The sequence below is a fragment of the Natrix helvetica genome (genome assembly GCF_964273705.1).
Source record: "Natrix helvetica genome assembly, chromosome: 10".
NCBI lineage: Eukaryota > Metazoa > Chordata > Lepidosauria > Squamata > Natricidae > Natrix > Natrix helvetica.
The window spans coordinates 1894292-1911077 of NC_138561.1; the positions used below are offsets into that span (position 1 = coordinate 1894292).

At 45.5% G+C, this 16786-nt stretch overlaps 1 protein-coding gene across 1 annotated transcript in view; it reads right to left on the reverse strand.

Annotated features, from left to right (window-relative positions):
• Positions 1–16786, reverse strand: part of GARRE1 (granule associated Rac and RHOG effector 1) — a 76660-nt gene that overhangs the window by 9015 nt on the left and 50859 nt on the right. Inside the window, exons 3-8 of the mRNA XM_081963426.1 lie at positions 9157–9363; positions 7482–7628; positions 7231–7326; positions 6974–7135; positions 1588–1746; positions 288–385 (exon numbers count right to left, since the gene is read on the reverse strand). Coding sequence (XP_081819552.1) covers positions 288–385; positions 1588–1746; positions 6974–7135; positions 7231–7326; positions 7482–7628; positions 9157–9363 — 869 coding nt within the window. The remainder of the gene's footprint in view (positions 1–287; positions 386–1587; positions 1747–6973; positions 7136–7230; positions 7327–7481; positions 7629–9156; positions 9364–16786) is intronic.

Below are 16786 nucleotides of genomic sequence, written 5' to 3' on the forward strand. Positions count from 1 at the left end.
CATTCCTAGTGAATGATCAGATAACCAATGTTCTGATCAGGGCACAGTCCTCTGACCAAGGTTAGGCAGGCTCTCCGTGTGAAGTGAAGCTTCCAGAGATCATTCAAGACTTATGACCACTGTAATCATCAACTGCATGACAAACTATTTACTATCCTTCAAAGGATAGTTTGGATGATACTGTGAAGCACACTGGTATTTTTAATAAGATTTCTTAACTTTTTCCACACACCAAAGCACACACACAATGCTATTCTGGGTTTCCTTAAGTAGCAAATTCTAATTACCAAGTTGATGGGACTTGAACCACAATTCTGGAGCCTTCCAAGCTGATTTGTGGTGCATAAGCTTCTTTGTTTTCATTCTGTGCTGTGTCTACAACCACCTAATTGCAAAGAAAAATAAGTAAACAACCGCCACTTTAAAAGTACTAGGATGTCCCTCTTCAAACTTAACAACAAATCATTTTGTTGCAGCCACCATGGCCCCTGGGGAGCTAAACACTGACCAAGTGTATATAAACATCAAAAAAAAGAGATATATATGAATGGTATTTAGAGTTATGAGGAGGTACTGAAATGTTAAACATGAAATGTAATAGCTAAGTAAGTTCAGGATGCATTTAAGAGGTGAGCATTTCACTAAGCATTTTTCATCAGCTGATAATTTCATCTTCCTTTTCATGCTTTTTTGGAAAGGTATAAACGTTTGAACTCAGGGGATCCATTTCAATCCTGCTTTGTCCTGTAAACTGCCGGACAAGATTGGAAAAAAACAAATCTTGACCACCCTCTGGTCCCTTGCATGAAAGGCTTCGCTCTCATCCCTCAAAGGCCTCAAACGATGTGCACTCCGAGAGAGCAGGTTTTAGTGGTAGACACCCACTGTCTCTTTCAGAGGAAACAAGCACACAACCGGCCTATTCTTCAACCGAACTTGACTCAATCCCAGCCAATTAACCTTCTACACCCCTGCCTGGGAAATGGCTTCCGGCCATTGTTCTTGCTGGACAGATGTTTCCTCCTCCACCACCCAGCAAACAGGATCTTCACCAGCACAGTCAACTATTCAAAAACTTTGTGAATTTTCTCGTCGTGGTCAGAAGCATTTATGACCAGAGGTTCTACTGTATGTGCCAAAAGCAAACTTAGTCCAAACTGAATTACCTATACCAGGGGTGTCCAAACTTGGCAACTTTAAGACTTGTGGACTTCAACTCCCAGAATTCCCCAGCCAGCAGAGCTGGCTGGGGAATTCTGAGAGTTGAAGTCCACAAGTCTTAAAGTTGCCAAGTTTGGACACCCCTGACCTATACAGACAAGAGGTGCTATCGGCAATACTTGCAAAGATCAAAGACAAAAAACTGAAGGGGAGAAATCAACAGAAAACCATAGGCGTGATCGCCTCAAGAGCGACAAAGCGGTTGAGAGGAGCAAAATGAAGAAAATAAACTGGCAGAAACCCTGAATCCATCGTTTTGTTGCAGGCCCAAATGCTGTAAATTGACGTTACTCTTTCGGGACTACACGACCTGCCTTCCTTTAACTCTGGCCACCTTCGTGCAGTTGTCAATCCACCACAACTTACCAGCCCAGCTTGTCCAAACAACAACTGCACCGCCGTTTTACAGGCTCCCCGCCATGTAGAAGGGCAAACTTGATTCAGGACTTCTGTCACGGGAGAGTCATCTCTTGGAGTCATCCCATTATGGTAGCCAGCTTCTTTAATTAATTGTATCATAGTGTGCTGTCAATATACACAAGGGGGAGGGGGTTAAGCAAAAAAAACAACAACAAGCAAGATAAATATCGCCCACTCCAACTCAATCTGTTTTGCACTGCTGATATCTAGCATTCCAACTTATAGTACCGTTGCTCAAGTTATGATGGCCCAAGCCAAACTTCACCAGTTTCCCACAAACTTACTGCTTCCAGGCATTGCCACGCCCCCGTTCCAGCTCCAATTATTCGATGTGCACATGGACAGGATCAAAAGGAAATGCCAATGGCATCCAGAAGCAGTACAAGAGAATGTTGGAAAGTGGTACTGAGTGGAGAGAAAGAAACAATGCATGAAATCATCCTGTTGGAGAGATTTGGGGATAGTTTAAAGAGAGGCTTTTGCTTTAATTTTTATTTGACATTAAATCCAACTTTCCATATCTGAAAACAAGAGCCTATGAGATTTCAAGTGGAGCTCTGCTCTCTTCATTCGAAATTCTCCCAATGATAGGAATCTCACAAACCAAGAGGAATAGCAGAGAGAAGGCTTTCTATCGGATGATATTAAATTATTCAAGAACAGATTCTGCCTATTAAGATATTTATGCAAGTTTCAAGGCCATAACTGATGTATATAAAATGAATGAATGAATATAAAAAGAATATGAAAAGAAGCAACTTTTTCACGTTTGAATGAAAACTACTTGTTTCCTGCAGCTCAGATATACTATGCCAATTGATAGGAACAGAGAATTCAAGATAGACTACGCTAACAGAACGAACTCCTAATTGGTGTAGTTCCAGAAAGTGTGATGGATGGCAAGAAGACAGAACTTTTAATTTCTATTTTGAACCAGAGGAAATTAGAGTCCTAGCTGACCAATATTATGACATTGGAGAAAACTGAGGCTAGGTAAGGGGAATATAAGAATGTAACCAATTTAAAGAAATGTAGGCCATGGGGCCAGATAGACTTCATCTTAGGTTACTGGCAGCTACAAAAATTGCTTTCATTCTGTTTTAAAAACTCCAAAAAGAGGACAGAGAAGAGCAACAAAGATGATTAGGGGACTGGGGGCTGAAGCGTAGGATGAACAGCTGCAGGAACTGGGCATGTCTGTTCTAGCAAAGAGAAGGACTTAAGAGTGATGCACTGTATCTAATTTAATTTAATTTAATTTATTAGATTTCTAGACCGGCCCCTCTTCCCGAAGGGACTCCAAGATGCTCTTCCAGTTCTGTTGAGTTTCTGCTGTTGGTGGTTCTGCTGTATCTATCTATCTTCTAGTATTTGAGGGGCTTTTTTCTGTTTGTTTCTATCTTCAGTGTCTTTACAGATGTTGTAATACTGCTTCTTGTCTCTTCTAACAGCAGCCTGAAGGTCTAAAAGGGCTTTCCTTGTTGTGGAGAGAAAGGGTTATTGACCGGTACCCTTCCCCCCCAAAATAAGACCCAACTGGAAAATAAGCCCTATCGTGATTGTTCAGGATGCTTGTAATATAAGCCCTACCCAAAAAATGAGCCCCAGCTAAGAGTTAAGTCCCCGATGGATGCATTTAGTACCATATTTTCCCCGGAAATAACATCTAACTGGAAAATAAGCCCTAATGCGTCTTTTGGAGCAAAAATTAATATAAGACGCAGTTTTATTTTTGGGGAAACATAGTAGTTGGGTGGTTTGTTTCCTTGTGGGGGTCCTTCATAATCAGCCCTGCCCTGTGTGGAAGCCGGCAGTTAGCAGCATCTGTGCTGCTAGTTGTTGTTTACGATTGGCCCAAGGGGGTTTGTAGGCAAGGCTCATGTCCAGACGAGGTATTCATGTTCTTGATCCCATTGCTTATTTTATTTTTATTTATTTTTCACCTTTCTGAACTACCCTTCTCCCTCAGAGAGGGACGTGTCCGCTACTGCTACTGCGATGGTGACTGATTTGTGTTCTGGGAAACTGCTGTGCTCTGCTCTCAGTTCCTGCAGCCGCTTTACACTGCTGTGACCCATCTTCTCTTTCTCCAAGATGCTCTTCCAGTTCTGTTGAGTTTCTGCTGTTGGTGGTTCTGCTGTTTCTCTGTTATTGAACTGCAGTTGGTTCACCTTGGATGATTCTTCGGAGAACTGGCCATTTATCTTCTTAGCCTCTCTTCCTGAAACCGTCCCTTCTGGACCTGATGGCTGTGATTTGTTTGTGCATTGCCTTGGGGATGTCTCCTCGTACATCACCTCTCAGGTTTCCAGGTTTTTCTTGAGAGCTGTGACCATTAGAGGAGAGAGCTGTAACCTCCCTTAGTTGGGCTTTTGGCGACTGGCTGCTGTGTCTCTTTTGTACTGTTCGTGTTTTGGTCTGTGACTGTAAATAAAGTATTATTATTATCTTCTTAGCCTCTGCTTTTCTAGCATATCTCCTTAACCTGGTAGCCAGTGCCGTAAGCTTTGGTTCAGCATTCTCTAAGGCAGTGATGGTGAACCTTTTGTGGCTCGCGTGCCAAAAGCAGGGGAAGCGCAAGGGGGTCGTGTGTGGGAATGCCACACCCATAATGCTATGCGCACCCCAGCGCACATGACCAGCACTCCCCCCCCCCATTTTTGGTGTGCTTTTTTCGCCCTCCCCAGGCTCCGGAGGCCCTCCGAAGGCTTCAGGTGCTTCCATGAAACCTCCGGAGCGTGAAAAACCGCCCCTACAGGCAAACCGGAAGTTCGGAAATGGACTTCCAGTTTGCTCGTAGGGCTGGTTTTAGCCCTCCGGAGCATTCAGGGGCCTTCCGGAGGGCCAAAACCGGTCCTACAAGCAACCCAGAAGTGACTTTTGGTTTGCTCAAAGGGTTTCAAGGAAGCCTCCAGAGGGTGAAAAATGGCCTCAAAAGAAGGCCGAAGTTAGCTGGCCAGCACGCCTCACGTGCCCTGACAAATGGCTCTGCGTGCCACCTGTGGCATGTGTGCCATAGGTTTGCCATCACAGCTCTAAGGCTTCAGATAGTCAGGCCCTTGTGTTTTTTCAGTAATCAAGTCTTATCCTTAATCTCCATAATCTTCTATCAACTGACTAATTTCCCTCTGAGATGGCTTCATCAAAATTTCTAACCTCATTTTCCGGGGGGGGAGGGGTGTCTTTTAAATTTATTACGCATCCAATCATCTCCAGGATTACAGCAGCTGTAGCTTATCACTGGGTTAAATTGTGATGGCAATAAGGATTGGCACAAGGGCTCTGACATCTCGTGTACTATCTAAGGGCACTTCTCCACTAGAGTCTTGGTAGCTGGTCTTGAAAGTTGACTGCAGCTAATTTATCCACGTTCTTATATTCCATATTGGCATTTGTGCTCTGTAATGGAGGGGGTGGAAATGTTCCAGCTTCAGTTGTTGGTTGCACATGCAGTTGTTTTTCCAACTCTTTTTGAACCAGGAATGTAATACATAGTTGATCTACCTCAAGTTGTGAGAACAGCTTCACTGTTGAAGCATTGGGTGTTCCTCAGAGAAGTGTATGTGACAGCCTCGTTGGAAAGCCGCCCTTCCGAAGGGGAGGCGGGAAGCTTCTTGGGGCCGATTGCTTTGAATGCTTTCACTTTTGCTGCAACTGCATGAGAATTAGGGAGGGGGACTGAGCCGTCAGGATGGACTCCCTCCCAGCTGGTTCTAGCCTGTTATCCAAGGCTGCAGAGTCCCAAGGATGACCTGTTTTATCACCGTCCCATCTCCGAGTTCTCATAAACACCTTTGCGGCATCATATTGGCTACTGATGGACATGGGGCTCTGGGTGGGGGCTGAACAGGGGGAATTAGCTTAATGTTTCACTACAGGAACCTTCAGACTTCTCTGCAATCACTTCTCTCAGTAAAAGTTCCTTTTGAAATACTATTTCTTTCAAGAGTCATGCTTTCCTGAGAAGACAGCCGAGTAAGGGCCTTATAGTAGGTTTTTTGTATGTCTCCTCTGATCAGGACTGCAGTTATCGTAGCATTTCATCAATTTCAGGTTCTCTTGTTTCATCCATATATGGTGTGTTTCAGTAGCTCACTTATCGACAGATTGTTCGTTTCCCAAATATGCTTGTAAATCTAAGCAACATCTGAGCCGGCATAACTCTTAATTTGTTTCATTCTCATAAACAAAGTAGAGAGGTGAACATTTGGGGGTCTTTACTCAAGGATCCCTACTGGTAAACTAGATACTATCGAGGATTTAACCCCAGTCTCCCACATCAAACGACAGAGCTCTAACCACTATGCTATTCAACCACACACACATATACACACAATTTTTATTAAGAATGTTGATTATAATAGTAAGATCTAATACAAACTAAAGTTAAAGACAATAGAAAGATGGAGTAAAAATGCAAGAAAGAGTAAGAATACAATAAAGAAATATATAAATAGATGCAATTTCCAATCTTCATCATAAGTGTAAACAAATTCAGTGACTCCTTCACCTCTTCTGAGGTTGCAAAATTTATCCCATTTATCCCATAAGGACTGAAAAGATGGTGTTTTATAGATAAGAGATGACTTATAAAGCACCATCGTTTCAGTTCTCATGTCAGCAAAAAGCCCCTAAAGGGTTGCCAGAATTAACAATGTACCTTGTTCACTGCTGTCCCCACCTCCACCCCTGCCACCATGATGAGGAGCACAGCAGGAATTGGAAGGTTAGACCAGGACACAGAGGTTAAGTTCACATGAGACGTTAGGAGGGATTTCCTTGCAACTATAGGTAAAAATGTGCTGCCCAAATTGAGGCAAGGAGGCAAACCATGACTGCCCCAAAGGGGCTTTTTCAAGAGGCAACTGGACTTTCTGGTTTTTCTTTGAAAACGTTGCGTTTCACCTCCATAAATCCTTCCATTCCCCACCATCCAGTCAGAGCTGAAAAAGCTTCTTGGAAAGTCCAGCTGCCTCTTGAAAAAGCACCTTTGGGACAACCATGACCTGGATGGCTGAGAATCTCCATAGACATTAAGCAAACCACGATCACACAAAGCATTCCGAGTGCAAGAAGAAATTGCCAGAGAAGTTGAGGATGGCATGACAGAAAGCAGAAAAGATGCCCAAGTAAAAGGCCAGAGAGGTTTTCTTAGCTGAACACAGAATTGGTTTTTGCCCCTAATCTGACTTCACTTTTTCATGACTAGACCTGTCCCAGAAAGACACATTTCCAAAGGCCTGCTCTCTTACCTATGTGTTTCCAGCACCTAAGATTCTCCTCCCAGCAGGAAAAGATTTGGCAATGCAAACTATTTCATTGAGAGACTTACCGTTTTCAGTTTTAAGTTATCTGCTGCAGATTCATTGAAGGATATTCCTTTCAGAAAGTGGGCCCCTATCTGGATGGGAATTGTCGGCAGCTCACACTGAATAGGCTGAGAGGGAGTCTGTCTCCGTCCCGTCTGCTGAGCTTCAGCTTCACTGCAGCAGCCCTGAGGACGCAAGAGGCCAAAGCAAAACACAGCCGTTCAATTGCTACCCAGCAGGTTTGCCTCTCTTGACTAGATCCAGAGAAAGAGCCTCTTACCTGCAAGCTTTCTTCAATTGCCTTTGGATTCAAGTGGAAACCGGCCTTCATTGCATATTCACAGTGACCCAAACTTTCCAAAGCAATCTTATATGCCTGATATATGTATAAAAAGCACCACATAAGAGATAAATATCAGAACAGACTGCCCATAAAGCCCCACAAAGGAAAACCACCCCACTCCTCAACATGGACCTGTGGCTGTGCCCAGTCTAGACAGTAAAGAAAATAGCCCCACGGGGGAAACTGACCTGCAAAGCACTGTCTGTTTTCAAGTTCAATTCTTTTAGCTGGTGCTCGGGAATGGCCACATTCTGAGAGCAGAAGAGTTGCTGGACCTTGATTCCAGCCAGACCGCCATCACGGCCTCCCTCTTTCTCTCGAAGCCGTGAAGTGGCCTTTAAATAGATGGCAGAAAAGGTGAAGGTGACAAAGTGACAGAAGCAATTTTGAATGGTGTCGTTTTTAAGTTACATTTCATAATTTGTATGTCGTACTGGGACATTATCCAAAGTTTAGGAAAGAGACACTGCAGCCTTGTTTTTGCAAACACAATTCTGATCAAAGATCACCTCATCGTGATAGGCACTGAGGCTAACTATACAAATGTAACTCATTTGTATTATTTTTAAAACATTTTGGAAACAAAAATAGTACAAATGTTGAAAGAGGAAAGGAAATGAAAGCAATAAGTGAAAAAGAAAGGAAAGAAAAAAAAGGCATTTCCAATCACTAATGAATGTTAGTTATTGTCGTTTCTCTAAATAAACAAGTCAATTTTGCCATCTCTAATAATTCTCTCATCTTCGCCAGCTATTTCTTTAAACTTTCCAAACCCAGCCTGGCTTTAGCCCTGTGTAGCAAATGGCCCCAGTAGAAGCTGGGACCTCAAAGGAGGCAGATAAGCAACAAAAGCAGGCAGCCAAGGGAGTGAGGAGCTTCTGCCTTGGCCACAGTGGCAAAAGGTTGGGGTGGAACTGGGAGAACAACCAGTAGCTGAAGGGAAGGGGGCTTTGCCCGGAGGGTGATGAGACGCCCCAACTTAGAGTTCATTCAGGGAGGAAACGTCTCAGGTCAAACCTCTAGTCCAGGGCTGTCAAGCTCACATCGTCATGACGTCATCACGTGATGTATTGGACTCCCCCCCCTTCACTAAACCGTGCGTGGGCATGGGCCGGGAGTTTGACAGTCCTGCTCTAGTCTATATCTGTTTCCCAAAGGAAGGCAGATCGTCTGACAAGATTCTTGAAATATAGATGATCAACAATAAAATGTTGTTGGGCTCATCCACAAATGCCCACAAAAATGAAGGAGCTCTGGTGGTGCGGTGGTTAAAGCGTGGCATTGAAGGCACATTCTGCCCACAGCCTGGAATTCGATCCTAACGGGGCTCAACTCAGACTTCCATCCTTCCGAGGTCCATAAAATGAGGACCCAGATTGTTAGGCGCAATATGCAAATAATGCTTCTACAGTGGTAAGCCGCCCAGAGAGGGCTGCAAAGTGCTACAGTGTGGTATATAAGCCTAAATGCTATTGCGATTGTTATTAATACAGCATTCTAAGGTTCTGCCCCTGGTGCAAAATTAGAAGTCTTAATTATCCTTCTCTTGAGCTATTTTATCCATTCGGTTGATAAAGCAGAATTACTTTATCAACTGAGTGGATAAAGGAACTAAAAGTACCTCCTTTTAATTTCGATTGGCTGGGTCAAATTTCCTGTCGCCCACTAAACTCTTTAACCTAATTAAACAGGTCTTCTGAATGTGACCATCAGAACATTTCCTACAGATGGAAAACTAGCTACCATAAAGGAAGCCAAGATCAATCCTGTGATAGGTGAAGGCAGACATTTTCCACATCCTGATTAAAGATGGAGGCCTGAATGTAGAACTCCTGACATCTCCACATAGCGGCCCAGTCCTACCTCTGCTGCTCCCTTCCATGACCGCACTGCTTCATCCAGTTCGGTCGGGGGGTTTGCGCTGGATGTCTCACTCAAGCTAGAGTTTTTTCTTTCCTGGGCTGCAGCCTCAATGAAGCATGACTGAGCCACTGGTTGGACTTTCTGCAAAGCCTGGGATAGAAACTGAAAATGAACCTGCATCACGGTAAAAAAGCAGCGTCCAAGTACCTGTTAAAAATAAAAATAAAAATAGTCAATGCAAGACAGCAAGGAGAGGGGAGGTTTAGCATTACCAAATTGGGATCTATGCGCATCAGCAGTAACAATAACATGGGTGAAGGATTGGATAGAGCTAAAGAATAAAAGAATTTTGACCTTGGAAGGCCATGATTTGCAAGCAGGCTGGCATACATTCCTATGGGATGATAAAAATAAAGCGCACAAATACTTTCAAAATCATTTAATTAGAAGAGCGTTATTGCAAAAATGGCTCAAAATAAAAAAAATCCACTGTGAAAATTCCGAATTGGCTATCACCGACAGAAAGGATGACCCATCCAAATTTTATAGATTTGAACAAAATGCTAAGATATAGAGACTTAATTGATAGACAGGGAAACTTAAAAACAATTGAAGAATTGGCAGAACAGAACATGAAAGTTGATTGGCTAACTTACCTTCAAATCAAAGTGAAATACAATAAAGATACCAAATTATATGACATTGAAACAGAACCACACAAATTGGATAAAATTATTCAAAGCTCAGATAGAAAGATGATAGGGAGAATATATAAATTTCTCCTGAAGTATAAAATGGAAGAGGAAATTGTGAAAGAACTAATGATAAAATGGGCACAGAACTTTGGCTATAATATTGAATTAGACAAATGGGAAACATTTTGGGGAACAAACTTAAAAATGACATTATCAGTTGCATACAAGGAAAACCAGTGCAAAATGTTTTATAGATGGCACCTGGCACCAACAAGGTTAGCTAAAATCTCAACAAATACCTCCCCAAAATGTTGGAAATGCGAATCGATACACGGAACACATTATCATTTATGGTGGACCTGTGAGGAGGCTAAAATTTTTTGGAAAAAGATCAAAAATTGGCTGGAGACAATAATGGGGGTTAAAATAGAATGGAAACCTGAAATTTTTTTATTAGGAATGATGTCTGCGAAATACAAAAAAGAGATCCAGTATTTAATACTACATATAATTACGGCAGCAAGGATTGCTTTTGCCCAGAAATGGAAAAACAAACTAACTCCAAGCGAAGATGAAATAATAAGAAAGGTTATGGACTGTGCTGAAATGGACAAATTAACTAAAGAAATTCAGGGAAAAGAAGAATCAGAGTTCTATCAGATATGGGATGAATGGTATAGGTGGATGGAGGAAAGAAACAAGAATCAATGAAGGAACATAACAAAACTCAAAAATAATAGTTATGAGTAAAACAAGAGAGTTATGAATGGTGAAATCCAAATGAAATACAATAGAAGGGGAAGTAATATAAGATGAGCGGTATTGATTGATAATTGCTATTAGAAAGAACAGGAAGCTCCTGTTTGTATTGCATTGTGTAAATGTGTTGTACGTCTAAGTTTTGTGGGTGTGTATTTTACATGTTTGTTAATAAAATTGAAAAGAAAAAAGAAAAAAAAATAGACCACCACTAGGTTCAGGAACAGCGGAGGGTTTGTGTGTGTTGTACTCAAACTAGATCTTTACATGCAAAATGTTTGATTATCTCGTCCTTGATTTTTCCCCCCACCATGTCATTTCCCAGTGGCCTTTTACCCAAATATGAACCAGCCCAAGCACATTCAGCTTTTCATTGGCAGCCCATTTCCATGCAATTGTTCACAAAATCACCCCAAATCCAGCTCATCTTGAGAGAAAGAACGTTGGTCCTTACGTGTTTTTTCTGTAGAGGAGAGGGAGGGGTTACTCGTGCATATAGTCACAGCCTGATTGGTCCATAGACTGAGGGAATTTTCTTAAATATTCCACCATTCCCTATTGGCTCCCAGTTTCCTTGAGGTCAAAGAACGACAGACCACAGGACCACCCAGACCTCCCCCTGGCTAAGTCTATAGCTAACTAGGGCGGGTTGTTGTAACCCCTCCCTCTCCTCTACAGAAAAGACACGTTCAGGTAAGGACCAACGTTCTTTTTCCTGTAGAGTCGAGGGAGGGGTTACTCGTGGGACATACCCAAGCTCAGTCCCAGGGAGGGAACTTAAGACCCAGGGGGAGGGGTGGTCACTACCTGCTGCAGAACTCTACGTCCAAAGGACCCCTCTGCAGATGCAAACACATCCCGTTGATAGTGCTGGATAAAGGGGGTCTGGGATGACCAAGTGGCCGCCCGACAAATGTCTTCAAATGGGGCCCTGGTTGTTCACGCCGCCGTGGTGGCTGTGCTCTGCGTGGATTGGGCCGTGATCGATCGAGGAGTCTGACCAGCTGCCTCATAGGCAGTAACAATAGCCTGTCTCAACCACCTGCCAATTGAGGCTCCGAGAATGGGTACACCCCTGATGATTTATGTGGGCTTTTGTGGCAACATTGTCTGTCAGAAGAAGTACGTAACACCCTACGATCGAGCCTTTGAAGTGTTGGAGGGCCAGGCGGGCTGCCTTCAGTTCTAGCCAGCTTATGCTGTGGCGCAGGTCTGAGACTGTCCAACAACCTTGCGCCAGCTTGGAGCCCATCAAGGCCCCCCAACCGAACTCGCGTAGTTATCATCATCTTTTCCAGCTCCCAGAACATGCAACCCTGCCTCAGGACCGGAGAAAGCCACCAATGGAAAGACAGTTGTACTTCCGCTGGCAGGATGGATCATAGGGAGTTGCTCATCCTCTTCCGCTGGTACAGGATGAGAGCCCACTGGAGAGATCGGGCATGGAGACGGGCCCAGGGAACAATCCCTATGCACGACACCATCTTGCCGAGGAGTTTGGACAAGGTCAGGATGGAAACTGACCGACTTCTGTGTACCCAGGTTGCCAGCTCTTGCAGGCTGACCAGGCGCTCTGGAGAAAGGTGGACAACCCCCGCTACCAAGTCTATGACCGCCCCCAAATGGAGGATCCGTGTGGAGGGGGAAAGGTGACTTTTGGAGAAGTTGACAGAGAATCCCAGGGATTGGCGGGTCTGGATGGTGAGTTGGAGGTCGAGAACTGCCTGAGGAAGGGACTGAGCCTGAACTAACACGTCATCGAGATAACTTTGGAGTCTCACCAGGGAAGATCTCAGGCGAGCTGCCAATGCTGCCAGGACCTTCGTGAATGTGCGAGGGGCTGAGGCTAGACCGAAGGGCAGAGCTTGGTACTGGTAATGGCGATCCCAGTGGGAGAACCATAGGTATCTGCGATGGGCTGGCAGAATTGGGATGTGGAGGTAGGCCTCCGTGAGGTCCACGGAGGCCAGGTAATCCCCCCAACGGATCCCTTGGAGAATGGACCTGAGGGACGACATTTTGAATCGCCTGTAAACAATGAATCGGTTCAGGCGCTTGAGGTCCAGAATCGCCCTCCTGCCCCCCGAGCTCTTCGGGACCACGAACAGGTTGTAGTAGTGATCCAACCCGCGATCCGCCCGTGGGACCGATTCTATCACCTGAATCACCAGCAGATGATTTATGGCAGCATCTTTCCGGGTCCTGGGATGGAGGAAAGGTCCAGAAGAATGTCAGGGGAGAGGAGAGGAACTCCAGTCTGAGACCGTTCCTGACCGTGGATCTGACCCAGGCATCGGATGTTATCCGATCCCACTGATCTGCAAATAACACCAAGTGGCTGCCTATGGGAAGATCCGGATTGGAGTAATTTCCCTTTGCGGAAGGGATCCCCCCCCCCCCACACGAAAGGGCCGCCTGGACTAGCCCCTGTACCTACTCCTGTCCTGGTAAAAGGGGCGTTGGTACTGCCTATCAGATCTGTAAGGAGGATACCTATGTTGTTGTTCTGGATCGGGCGCCCTGTAAGAGGGCCTACGGTAAGGAGCTGGATGAGAATCTGGCTTTTTAGCATTCGAGGGAAGAACCTTTTTCTTATCCTTGTTTTCTACAAGGATTGGATCTAGTGCCTCCCCAAAGAGATTGGTGCCCATATACGGGGCAGCTGCCAGATTCCATTTAGCTTTGTTATCCATATTTAATGGAGTCTAGGGTGGCATCAGCAGAAAACTGGGTGGCCACTATAATCTTAGTGATGTCCTGCAAAAGCTGCTCACCTTGGATCGGGATGCAGTCCTGTAGCTGACGGAACCACATGACAGCAGTGAGGTTAAAGTAAGAGGCCGCTGTGGCGGATTTAATTGCCGAAGCAGAGGCGTTGAAGTTCTTACGGAGAGTAAGTTCCACACGCTTGTCCTCTGGCTTCATTTTGTCAGCTGCATCCTACAACACTACGGAGGAGGAGACCAGAGCAGCCACGAGTGTGTCTATCATTGGTAACTGTAGGGCCTGAGCAAAGGCCTGCTCCATGTTGTAGAAGCGGCGATCGCTGCTCCCCGGATTGGGAAAGGTGGAAGGATGGGCCCACTGGTTCTTGACCACCTCTAGGAACAACGGTGGTGCGGGCACCTCCTCTTTGTTCGCTGCAGTGTTGCTAGATTAGGGTCCCTTGGTTGAGAGAGCGCCAGGTCTCCCGTCCCAATCTTGGTGGTCTTTTTGGCTTTGTGCAAGAGTCTTGAACATGACCGAAGGAAAGAGCCCGTGAATGGCTGGAGAGTCAGGACAAAGTAAGTCCTCATCCTCCGAGAATCCCATGTCCTGCTGTGCCTCCTCACCCAGGATGGAACCTTCGCTAACCATGGAGGAGGAAGGGGGCCTAACTTGATCCTGCCTATGTGTCGCAGACGAGGAACCCCCGGTAGTGTTGGTCTAGTTGTGACCTGTCACCCTGAGGGGCCTTATCTCTCTGGGACAGACTTGTGCCAATGCCCTTTGAGATAGCTGTAGAAATGAGTCTTTTAATGCTTTCGGGAAGGAGCTCCAGTTCCTCAAGTTCCTCCTGTGGTGGACCTGGAATTGGAGGCCCCTCGGGAGCTAACCCAATGGAAGAACGGTAATCCCTAGAGCAGCCCTCCAAGGGGTCCCCCCCAACATCTCTGATAGCTGTCTGGGAGGCTCAGGGGGCCTGAGCAGGCTAACAGGAGAAACAGAAGGGGAAGAAGGACTAAATCCCCTGGGGGGAGAGCCAGATTGGAGAGAGGCTGGCCTGATGGGATACTTGGATCTACTGGGAGGAGGCCTGGTGCCCTGGGTCTGTTTCTCCGCCCTAGCAATAGTCTTCTCCAGAGCCCTTTGTCTTTTCTCAATTTGTCTCTAGTCGTTGCTCTGGAGGGGCCTTGTTCGGCTGAAGGCTTGGCAGCTGCGGCCCTGGTTCTGGGTCTATCGTATTCCCCTTCTCTATTGTGGCTTTGTGTCTCAGAGGAGACCTGTGGGAGATCAGGCCTGGCTGCAGCCATGGCAATTACTCATGTGTCCTGCAGGGAACTTGGCCAGTTGTGATTCAGCCGGTGCTTGACCCAGGGATGGATCGGGCCCAGGGAACAATCTTCAACTGCTATCAATTGCCACGATCTGTTCTGAAGCGGTAGACCACAAGGCGTCGGAAAATGGCTGCCTCCATGTGGACGGTAAAATGGCCACCGAATGCTCCGATCACGCCAACGAGAAGGATTACGATCGCGGTTTGATTCTAATAGCCATGGCTCGAGCCCATCAGCTGTAGCTTTGAAACGTTAGGTTGGGGGCTTTAAGAGCTCTGGAGCATCAGAAAGCCGCTGAATGGATCTTTGAAGTCCGTGGCTTGCTAGGGTCCTTCTGACCGGCTGCCGGCGCTGAAAAGCCTCTGGTTGCTTTAAAGTCACGGTGCGCCTTTTCCTTAAGGAGGCACGCTCAGCTGAGTCGTGCCTGGATCGCAGCCCTCTGCTCGCTCTTTTACAGTTGTTTTGTGGAGCCCGACACCCCCATCAGCCCAGGAATTGGTCAGGGCTCCTCGCCCCACGAGGCAGGAGGGAATTGCCCACCTGGCTCTCCTACCTCACGCAAGACAGAAACAACTGTCCCTAGGGGCGGCAGCGCAGTTCATTTGGAATATTGAATGTTTTAGAATAATCAATTAGTCAAATTAATATCCAATGAATTTTTTATGAATTTTAAATATTTCATACCTAGGAGCCAAAGCAGTTCTTGGACCAAAAGACTGAGAGGAAACTGGGAGCCAATAGGAAATAGTGGAATATTTAAGAAAATTCCCTCAGTCTATGGACCAATCAGGCTGTGACTACACCCACGAGTAACCCCTTCCTCAACTCTACAGAAAAAATGTTATTTCACTATCCCATGTATATTTTTGAAATTAATACAGCATTCCTTCTCTATACTGAAAGACCATGGTTCACAGTATTAAAACTTCACACTGCAACTGCAAAGCATATATAGGGAGTCCTCGACATACAACAATTCATTTAGTGACCATTCAAACCAAAAAAGGTCCTGAAAAAAGTGGCTCAAAGAGACAAAGTCTTTCTCTCTTTCTCTCCCCCCCCCCTCTCTCTCCATAATCTGAATCAGTCTGTAGTCAAGTAACACGCAATGTCTTGAAAGATGGAAGGGCACAACCTTGCCAGGAACACACGAGGCTAAATTAGCAGGAGTCAAGAGCAGGAATAGATGGCCATAAATGGCCAAGAGACCAGATCCTCTGAAAAAAACTCCCTCCTGGGTTTCCTTACAGGACTTTCAGGTAGGAATGCAGCAATCAAAGGAAACTCAGCTGCTGGAGACCCAACTCAACCAAGATTGGGAGGTGCACAAAGGGGGTCTTTGCTATTTTCATTTCTCAGAATGAGGAGAAAGAAATAATAACAGGGTCATTTTACCCAGATCTGATTAGTTCCCCAGACCAATAAAGAAGCAGCTTAAGACTGAAAAGGAATTCTTGGGGCTGAGCCTTCGTGGAACCTTTTGATGGGAAGGCCATGAATTGAAGCCAATAAATGTGAGGGGCTCATCTGGGGGGAGCTGAAGACGGGCATCGCTGAGGCTAGGAACTGCTGCTATCTCCACTTGGAAGGTCTGGGTACTGAATCCATTCAAAGGCTACAAGCTAAAAGCAACTTTTCAGCCCCCATTTTTCTGGGCAGCAGAGTCAATCCTTCGGGCTCCCTTTGTTCAAATGTTGAGCAGACGCCAGGCAGCAGGTCACCTATTCAAATATGCTTCCTGGACATTGGGAAAGGAAGAAGCCTGCCCTTGTGCAGCATAGTAGCACTTAAAAGTTTACAAACTCTTGCATTGCTAATATTTTTGCATAAATATGACTGGAAATTTATCTGTTCTCCATACAGATCCTAAAACTAGATACAGACAACCCAGTTCTGGTGTCCAGAACTGGATGTAATATTCCACATGTGGCCTCACCTGTGTGGTATAGAGCAGCGCCATGTTTATGCCATCCCTCTGCTGATGCAGCAGCCCAGGGCAGCACTGGCTTTCCACAAGGCTGGCTCCTACCTGAATGGTGGTCGACTAGGGACACCTAGATCCCTCCCAGAGTTGAAGGTTAAAAATCAATATGGGCAGCGCTAGGATTACCTCCATTGATTCAGCAACTATTCAAAATC